The sequence below is a fragment of the Lipotes vexillifer genome, unplaced genomic scaffold (assembly GCF_000442215.2).
Source record: "Lipotes vexillifer unplaced genomic scaffold, Lipotes_vexillifer_v1.1 scaffold217, whole genome shotgun sequence".
NCBI lineage: Eukaryota > Metazoa > Chordata > Mammalia > Artiodactyla > Lipotidae > Lipotes > Lipotes vexillifer.
The window spans coordinates 7231858-7242192 of NW_006788200.1; the positions used below are offsets into that span (position 1 = coordinate 7231858).

The 10335-nt window shown below is 36.7% G+C and overlaps 1 protein-coding gene across 1 annotated transcript; it reads left to right on the top strand.

The window, feature by feature from the left end:
* Positions 1 to 5755: 5755 nt before the first annotated feature.
* PAIP2 (poly(A) binding protein interacting protein 2) lies at positions 5756 to 9854 on the top strand. The gene is given in 3 exon segments (XM_007461435.1): positions 5756 to 5893; positions 7279 to 7458; positions 9789 to 9854. Coding segments are annotated over 3 exon segments (384 nt in total).
* The last annotated feature ends 481 nt before the right edge of the window (positions 9855 to 10335 follow it).

Genomic DNA, 10335 nt, shown 5'->3' on the forward strand with positions numbered 1-10335 from the left:
AAAAAAAAAAAAAAGTAAAGTGTACTTCTACATGTTGACTAGTAAGTATATTTCATGTAATATATTTAGCATGATTCTGTAAAATATATAAATCCTTTATGTGTGTTTGTATAAGCAAAGAGATATGAAAGGACACATACTAAGCTGTTAACGTTGATTACCTCTGAGTAGGATTGGAGATCAAAAGGAAAAAACTTACATACGCTTAGGACCTGTTTTGTACATTTAACTTCTTTTTTTTTTTTGGCTGTGTTGGGTCTTCGTTGTTGTGCACGGGCTTTGTCTAGTTGTGGCGAGTGGGGGCTCCTCTTTGCGGTGCATGGCTTATTGTCGTGGCTTCTCTTGTTGCGGAGCATGGGCTCTAGGCACGCAGGCTCTAGAGCACTGGCTTAGTTGCTCCGCAGCATGTGGGATCCTCCTGGGCCAGGGCTCAAACCCGTGTCCCCTGGATTGGCAGGCAGATTCTTAACCACTGAGCCACCAGGGAAGCCCTAACTTTTTTTTTTAAGTAGGGTGTACTTTGTATATGTACATTTCTTTCACCTTAATGCTTCTTTTTCCAACAAGATGTCCTAACTATGTACAAAATTTTTTAAATGATTATTGAAAACACTGTAAGATGATACATTGCTGTTTTACTATTTTGTAATTTTTGTTTAGGAAAATCTTAACTATATGTAGTCTAACAACTACTAGATATTTTATATTAGTAATTTAATATAGCTTGTTCTGAGTTAGTATTACTATGTTATTTTAAAAATCCTTTTATGAGAGTAAGGCTAAAAAATTATTTGAATTACATTTTCTGATAATTTTAGGATTTTAAAGCATAATAAACATTATTTGAAGTAAATATGAACATTAAAAAATTGCAGGGAAATTACTGGCTTTCTCTGTTCATTTCTGCCAGTTTTAAAGTGGTTTGGATTGAAGCATGAACAAAGATAACATAGCAACAGATTGGTATGGTTTAATTACCAGATTTTTTTTTTAACTGTTATTTGTCGAGTTATTATCTACATTGTGCCCTCAGACATCACTCAAGCAAATTAGGTGCTTCTGTTGTATTTCTAGTAGTTCCTCTTTTAGTTTTGGTTGGTTTTGTTCTAGAGAAAAACTTTTTCTCAGTCACAAGAGACTAATATATATAGATTTGAGTTCATTGACTCTTGGAGTCTTGAAGCTGCTCCTTTGGGGCTGCCTCTGAATGGGATGATGATACACCCCAGCAATACACCTTTCACTATATTTTTTTTTGGTGGTTTTCCTAGTGGTTACCCTGGGAATTACAACTAACATCTTAGTTTGTAACAAGTAATTTCGTTTCATATAGAGAAAAAGAGTTATAAAGCAAAACATACATTATTAGTGACTTTTGTATTTACCTATGTAGTTACCATTGTTGTTTATTTCTTTGGATGAATTCAAGTTAATGCTAGTATTCTTTTGTTTCAACGTGAAGGACTCACTTTAGGTTTTCCTATAGGACAGGTCTATTGGTGATGAATAAGCTCTCACTTTTTTACTTATCTGGGAATGGCTTAGTCTTTTTTTTTAGTCACCTTGTATATGTTTTCCTACTGCCTTCAGGCCTCTGGTTTCTGATGTGAAATCAGCTATTAATCTTATTTTGAAGATGCTCTCTTTGACTTTCAATAACTTGATTACAGTGTGTCTCGGTGTGGATTGCTTTGAATTTATGCTGCTTGGAGTTTGTTGAGCTTCTTGGATGTGTAAACTAACAGATTTCATCAAGTTGGAGGAGTTTGGGGCCATTATTTCTTCAAATACTCTTTCTCTTCTCCTTCTGGGACTCCCATTATGCATATGTTGGTACATGTAGCGGTGTCCTACTGGTCTCTGAGGTTCTTTTCATTTTTCTTCATTATTTTCTCTTTCTGTTTCTCAGGCTGAATAATCTCAGTTGACTTACCAAGTTTGCTTATTCTTTCCCTGCTCAGATCTGCTATAAACCCTCAAGTAGAATTTTCATTTATTGTACTTTTCATCTCCAGAATTTCTACTTGGCTTCTTTTTATAATTTGTCTCTATTGATATTTGCTATTTGATGGTGATATTTGCTATTTTTATAGTTTCCTTTAGTTCTTTGTACGTGGTTTCCTTTGGCTCTCTGGACGTTTAAAACACCTGATTTAAAAGTCTTTGCCTAATAAGCCTAATGTCTGGGCTTCCTCAGGGACACTTCCTATTAATTTCTTTTTTTCCTGTTTATAGGCCATACTATTTTATTTTTTTGCATGCCTTATAATTTTTGTTGAAAACTGAACATTGTGACTATTATATGGCAACTCTGGAAATCATGTTCTCCCCTCTCCCCAGGGTGGTTGTTCTGCTTGTTCTGTTATTTGTTTAGTGACCTTTCTGAAATAATTTTGTAAAAGCTTGTATTATTTTTTGTGTGGCCATTGAAGTCTGTCCCATTAGCTTAGTTGTCAGCTAGTTCTTTTTTTTATTATTTATTTATTTTTAATTAATTTAGTTTTGGCTGCGTTGGGTCTTCGTTGCTGCACGCAGGCTTTCTCTAGTTGCAGCGAGCGGGGGCTATTCTTCGTTGCGGTGCACAGGCTTCTCATTGCAGTGGCTTCTCTTGTTATGGAGCACAGGCTCTAGGTGTGCGGGCTTCAGTAGTTGTGGCTTGCAGGTTTTAGAGCACAGGCTCAGTAGTTGTGGTGCACAGCTTAGTTGCTCCGCGGCATGTGGGATCTTCCCGGACCAGGGATCAAACCCGTGTCCCCTGCATTAGCAGGCATATTCTTAACCACTGTGCCACCAGGGAAGTCCCAGCTAGTTATTTTCAAGAGATGTCCTTTAATACCCCTAAGCAAAAAGTAAAACTCTCCCAGTCTTGGCAGATGGTTTTTTGTGTATGCTGAGGTACACCTTTAACACTTGGGCGGTTTACAGCTCTTTCTTAACCTTCGTTTTATGTGCAGAGCCTGAAGCCTGAAAAGTGTAGGGCCTTGTTAGTTCTTTTCTGAGCGTGCTGCCAGCACTGGGCATGCCCATGGCCTTTTAGGTTTCCCAGAATATGCAGGAGCTTGTCAAAGCCTTTATTCCCAAAGCATCTCCTTCACCAGCCTTTCCTCCCAGGCTTTTTGCCCCAACTGTTATTCTTTGCAGGCATTGGCTACTACATTTGCCTTTAACTGCTTTTGACAAATGCCAATTTAAAATTGTAAATTTTATGGTATTTGAACTATATACTCAATTTTTTAAAATAGCAAAACACGACACAATCTAAAGCGTGTGGTCTAAAAAGGATCAAGAACAGGTCATAGAAGAAAATTTAAAATCTGATACAATACCTTATATTAGAACACCTTGTACTCAGTAATTGTAGGTCTGTCAGCATTCTGAAAGTAAATGATCCTTACCCCTCTGGCTTTTCATTTGGCTAGCTGTATCAGAAATCTGGTCAGCAGCTGTTCCTTGCTCAGCTATCTTAAGGTTTAAGATTAGTGCCCAGGCTCCAGTTGATTTTTACTGGTTCCTGTTATGATTTGTTTCCCAAATATTACTTGACAGCGAAATTTCATTTGCTGTCCTTTATAGACTCTTTCACTGGGATCTATACCAAAGCCACGGGTTGTTTGATGAGGTGATAATCGGCCAAAAGCTGACGTAGAGACATGTCAAATGCAGGGATTGGGCCCTTTAGGCTAAGCACTATTTATATTTTATTTGTTACTGGTTGGCATCAAACAAGCAGGGAGGGAGTACCTTGAGATTCTCAGACTGTAGAATTTGCTGATGCAGATTTTTCATTGTTTCATTGTTATGCTCGTGAAATGTATGGAGAACACTTTTTTCTTTTAAAAAAATTGCATTGATATATAGATAATACTTTAGTCACCTGAAGCACATTCAGACACGTTAGTAGTATTTCTAGTACATGTCTCACACGTATAATTGCTACTTAACTATTCAATTCTACTTGAATATCCTGTACTCTGTGCTAAACATGATTTTTATTTGCTGTTTTTAACTAAAGATATAAGTCACTTATTAATATTGTGGTCTTCTGAAACGTAGGATTTAATGGGCACAAGTTGGGATAGGACACGTTTTGGGAAAATAATAATGTAAAGCTGTTATAAATTGGGGTGTCTTTGAATATAGTTTAACGATCAGTTCATATGCAGAGTAAACAAAGTTCCATCCAGTTGCAAAGCAGAATTGAACCCCTGCTTTTCATAATATTTGAGTCTAATCTAAAATGTAATTTGTTTAAAGATGAGCATATAAATGTTTGGTAGCCTTGACATATAAGAATGAGTAATTTTCTAAAAAAAAAAGTAATCTTTAGAGGAACTGATTGCTCTCTAGTCGAAACTTGTTATCAAAATAAGGGGGTTTATTTAATCCAAGATTAATGATAAATAAAAATATCAAAGATATCCATCATCTGTTTTCTGTAGTGTCTGCTTTCACAGTGCTTCACTTTCTTAACCCACATCGTGTTTTCTTTCTACCCACAGCCTAGCACATAAATCTCTGTCTCTGCCTTTCTTTCATATACATACAACAATGAATAAGTAAGGCAGAAGTTCTCAGTAACTTTTAATTCAGGGCTTCCTAACAATTGAAAATGCGACCACCATGATGACTGTTGTCATTAGTATTCAGTCTTGGGGAAAATGCATATGTGTGCCAGGATAGGACCCCCTACCACAGCTTAGAGGCTAAATTCATGTTATATGAACAGCTATAAGTTTTATTATCCTTAGGTTTTCCTAAGGATAAGTACATAAAATGAATGTAAAGGGCCAGGCAACATACATAGAGCAAGTCTTTCCCTGAACCTTACCCAAAGAAAAAAACTATTTCTAGTAGGAGATTTTGGTTTTAGTATTTTATTTGATTATAAGTTTAAGAAGGCCTGAAGAAGTTTTTTTTTTTTTTTAACTCTATTAGGTATGCTATTTCCTTCCTTTGGCACAAGTCACACTAATGTTTGGATTTATGTACAAGTGACTCTTGCTTTATGTAAACCCACTTTTTAGCAATTTTAGAGTCAGCGAATTGGTAGACTTGTAGAATCTGAAACTTTATGCTTCGAACTTTTAGCCTGCAACATATCAGCTAGGTTAGATCATGTTATCACCTATTGAGTAGAGTATAAGAAACCAGATCTACTGTATGAGATTAGATGCCTGATACTTACTGTACAGTGGGAAAATCCAGATATGGAGGAACTCAACATGGACCCAAAGATAAAGCAAATAGAGAATGGGCTATGAAGTCGAGAGAGCCAGAGCTATACCTCGTGACTAAGGAACTAGGAGTTATTAAAAGTTTGTTAGTTTTCACTTCCAGTCTCTGGGCTTTTTAATGACAATTTTAAAAAGTAGAATTTGCTTTTCATAAAGTCTCTTGATGACTTAAGTCTTCCAAACCATGCTTGTTTTATAAAGCACAGAACATCCAATTAAAAAAAAAAATGGATGGTTTGGGGATTCCTTTAAGCAATTGATTGCCTTTGTTTACTGTTATTAGAAAACATTAGATGAATCTAGGCTATTCTCAGCTGTTTCTTAAACATTAAAATCATTTAGGAGAAAAACAAAGCTTTCCAATTGCTGTGTTTATCATGTGCATTAATATATCATGTACATCTAATACCTAATCATGATGGCTGGTAATAATAGATGCTCACTAAGAACTGAAAGAATGACTGACTAGATTAACTGTATTGTTCTTCTTTTAAGGTTAAAAACTGTATCTAACACCAACCATGAAAGATCCAAGTCGCAGCAGTACTAGCCCAAGCATCATCAATGAAGATGTGATTATTAATGGTCATTCTCATGAAGATGACAATCCATTTGCAGAGTACATGTGGATGGAAAATGAAGAGGAATTCAACAGACAAGTTAGTTTTGTGTATAAACATGCTCTTTTATTATAGCCTATGACAGCTGTCAAATAATATAAATGTAGTTTTCCCTGAAATGCATTTTTCACCTGGTCCCTTATATATGAAATACATGGATTTATGTGCCGCCACTCCTATTTTAGTTGGATGCTGATTACTACCAAGTTTAACTGCTCATTGAAATAACCTAGGGAGCTTTTTTCGGGGTCCCACTCAGAGATTCTGATTCAGAAGGATTTAGGGTGGAGCCTGGGAAACGTGTTTTTTAAAAGCTCCCAGGTGGTTCCAGTGAGCAATTAGGTTTGGAAACCACTGCCTTACACCAGTCAGATTGTTCTATTGCAGTGAAAGTCAAGAGAGCTGGAATCAGGAGCAGATAGGCACAGGTACTGGGGTACAGATTGTACTGTTTTTCATGTAAGGTTCTCATTCTGATCAGCCTCAAAATCTGACACCACTGTTTTTTTTAGAGAACTCTCATACATTGATAGATGTCTTTTATTCCCATATTTCTGGTATCTGTTTCTACCTTTCATCTAGCTTCTCTCTGATCCTGGCTTTGATAATTAGTAGCCAGCTTGATTTCACCATATCCAGTTATATATATTCAAGAGTAAAGCAATGTAGTCTTATTTCAGTGAGAATGTTTAGTTGCTGACCCTGCCCTCCAAATAATTTTTTTTTTTTTTTTTTAATTTTGGCTGTGTTGGGTCTTCGTTGCTGCATGAGGGCTTTTTCTAGTTGTGGTGAGCAGGGACTACTCTTTGTTGCGGTTTGCGGGGTTCTCATTGAGGTGGCTTCTCCTGTTGCGGAGCATGGGCTCTAGGTGTGCGGATGTCAGTAGTTGTGGTGCGAGGGCTCAGTAGTTGTGGCTTACGTGCTCTAGAGTGCAGGCTTAGTAGTTGTGGCGCACAGGCTTAGTTGCTCCGTGGCATGTGGGATCTTCCCGGACCAGGGCTCAAACCCATGTCCCCTGCATTGGCAGGTGGATTCTTAACCACTGTGCCACCAGGGAAGTCCTACCCAAAGATTTTTTTTTCCAGTCATTTTTGAGTGGGTTTAGGGTTTGTATAGTTTTAGAAGTATCATAGGTAATTCTGATACACATTCCTCCATGAGAACACTTCTTTGTTACTTCTTCCCCGACACCCTCAGTGGAAAAAAAGAATATTCTGCTGTGACAAGTAAAGACATGGCAAAACCCTAAACAGATCTTTCCAGGTCTTATGGAAAAGATTTTTTTTTTCCTTAGCATAGAAGCAAAGGAGGAAGGTATGACATTATGTTTTTAAATGGTTTAGTTCAAGATTCTTTAAGCCTTTTCTAGTGATGTCATCTTACCAAGTATGCTATAAATTACCCTTTATTTATTATAAATCCAGATAGAAGAGGAGTTATGGGAAGAAGAATTTATTGAACGCTGTTTCCAAGAAATGCTGGAAGAAGAAGAGGAACATGAGTGGTTTATTCCAGCTCGAGATCTCCCACAAACTATGGACCAAATCCAAGACCAATTTAATGACCTTGTTATCAGTGATGGCTCTTCCCTGGAAGATCTTGTGGTAAAGAGTTATTTTTTCATCTTTTTAAAACCTAGCTCATCTCTCCCATAAGTGGAAAAGCTAGCAACCATCTGTTTAAGAAGAGTTCTACATCTCTTCCCCTTCAGAAATTCTGCTGCTTCTTACTATGGAAGCAGAGGCCTCCTGGTCTTACTTATGATAAGGAGTGACTTCTGGCAACACTCTGGAGCTAGCCTGAGGCTACTAACAGACTTCTTGCCACTGCTTTTAGTTAATGATAACTATGTTGCCCTAGGAAATGTCTTAAAGCATTAATTCAGAAGGGAGTACACAGGATGTTCATGTGACTTGCCTATGCAAAAGTAGCTTGATGGAGAGGTTTTGCTCTTTAATTGTCTTAAATATTTGGTGAAATTACAAATTTTTTCTGAAAGATAAAATTTGAGATTTTTTTTCCTGACCCAGGATTTTCATTGAGTTACCCTAACTCCATTTGGAACTGTGATAAGGACTTTTACATGCTCTTGGCAGAAAAGGAACACAAATCTTTTTATATTTTTAGCTATTCTCAGTGTCTCATTGCTGATGGTTTATTTGTAGTGAAAAGTTTTTTCACGAATTTTGATAACTAAGCATCAGTACTAGAGTAAAACCTAATGATTCCTTTGCTAAAATGAAGATAAAATAATTTAAAGTCAGAATGTTAAACTTTCTTTCCATATGGACAATCTGTCTAGTTGCTTCTACAAGATGGTTCTCTGGAATTTACCCCTAGACTCTGAAGTAATTTTTGCAGTTGTCTTCTGTTCACTGTGCAGTGATTTCCTAACCTGGCTGTACGTCATAATTACCTATGAAGCATTACAAAAATTTTCTCAGCAACATCCCAGACCTGCAGAATCAGTCATCTAGCCATGTTAATTTTTTAAAAGCACTCCCAGAGGATACTGCCAGCCTGCCCTATCAGGCATTTGGAAACCATTTTTCTAAAGGGCTGTATAGAGAACACTGAAATTTACTTGTGGTATAGCTTTTGTTGCAGTAAATGACACTAACCCAATTAAGCAGATACATGATCTGAATAGTCTGTTGGGATATGCTTGCTTATGGCTACATTAGGCACTCCACAAATAATCCTGGTTGCTCTGCGGAGGGAAGCCCTTTGCTGGGCATAATGTATAACTTTAACTGGACCCAGTATCTTCCCATTGTCTAGAAACTGGTTTGTTTGACTCAGTCTATTTGAGGTTAATTCCTTCTCATTCTTTTGTAGCTGCCAAAAGATTGGACATTCAAGAACACTGCTTTTTAAATTTAAACCTCAGACTTTAAAGTTTAGATATATTTCCCTTGAGAGAAGGGAATGGTTGTATATAAATTATGAAACTTAAATTATTGCTCCAACATGTTGTTTAATATGCTTTAGTCTTGAAGTAAGTGATATTGGGGGCTCAGATTCAATCTAAAATCCTGCCAGCATGCCTACCATTTCAGGCCCTGGAATCATCCTGGTTTCTTTCTTTCTTGATCAACTTGCATTCAGAGATATGGTAGAGGAAAATTTCCAGCTATTCCCTATATGCTGACACATCTGCTTAGGAAAGTAAAGATTTAGAAATACAAAATAATGGTGGTACAAGTCTCTCAGGCTCTTAGAGGCTTTGGCCCAGTCTTCCCCTAACTGATGCAAAAATAAAGTCCCAGAGAGTGACTTATCCAGGCCTATATAAGAAGTTAGTTAGCAGAGCTGGGATTCCAACTTAGGCCTTCTGACTCGCCATGCAGTTTTCTTTTCCTCTTATATGCCATGCTACCTGTGGGAATTAGAATACAGCAGTTGTAGAAAGACAACTCCATATTTTGTGGGAATTAGAATACAGCAGTTGTAGAAAGACAACTCCATATTTTCAAGGAGCATCATAAAGTAAAATTAATCCGTAAATCATTCCCCAATCACTTTTATCATCATTTCAACACTTGTTTAGTATTTTTGCATAGTATGAAACTGTTTAAATAGCAAGTCAAGTATCATAGTTAAATGAACAGAATTCTGTGTTCTGAGACACTCCTTTAGTTGATGTGAAGTTAGTGAGTTTCTGATTACACTTAAGCAAATTTAATTTCAATTTCTACTTTCTCTTTAGAAAGTTGATAAAATTTGGTATAATATACGTAGCTTACATCTGGTTCCTCCTTTCCCTGCTGTGGATTTTTTTTTTTTTTTACTTAAGTTTGACCTTACAATCTGAATTCTTGCCTTTGTCTTATATTTTTGGAAGATGTTTTTGCATGTGGATCTGGTTGAATGCTTCTGAGTATCTGAAGCTTATCTGTTAATGAACTTGCTTTTTTATGTACTTATTTTCCAGGTCAAGAGCAATCTGAATCCAAATGCAAAGGAGTTTGTTCCTGGGGTGAAGTACTAAAATATTTGAGTAGACGGGGCCCTCTTTTGGTGGATGTAGCACAATTTCCACACTGTGAAGGCAGTATTAGAAGACTTAATTGTAAAAGCTCTCTCTTGTCACTGTGTTACACTTATGCATTGCCAAAGTTTTGTTAGTCTTGCATGCTTAATAAAAGTGCTGAGACTGTTATTAAGTAAAAAGCTGTCAAACATTTACTGAAAATAGAATTGGCCCAATGGCTTGATGTGAAGACAGTGAGGAAAGAAGCACCAGTCAAGTTGTGTCAAAGCACCAAATTAAATGACCTCTAAATCTTAGTGAATTGTCCTTTTTGAGACTAAACTGGTCCCTTAGGGTTAACTAATACTTGTTAATGTCTAAATTTTTTTAAATGAGTAAATTTAAGTTCTAGTAGTTAATTTCTCAGTTCAGACTTAAATTTGCATTTGTCCCCATCAGAAAGAATCTCCTTTTTCTGATGAAGGCTTGTTAGTTAATTTGAAATAAT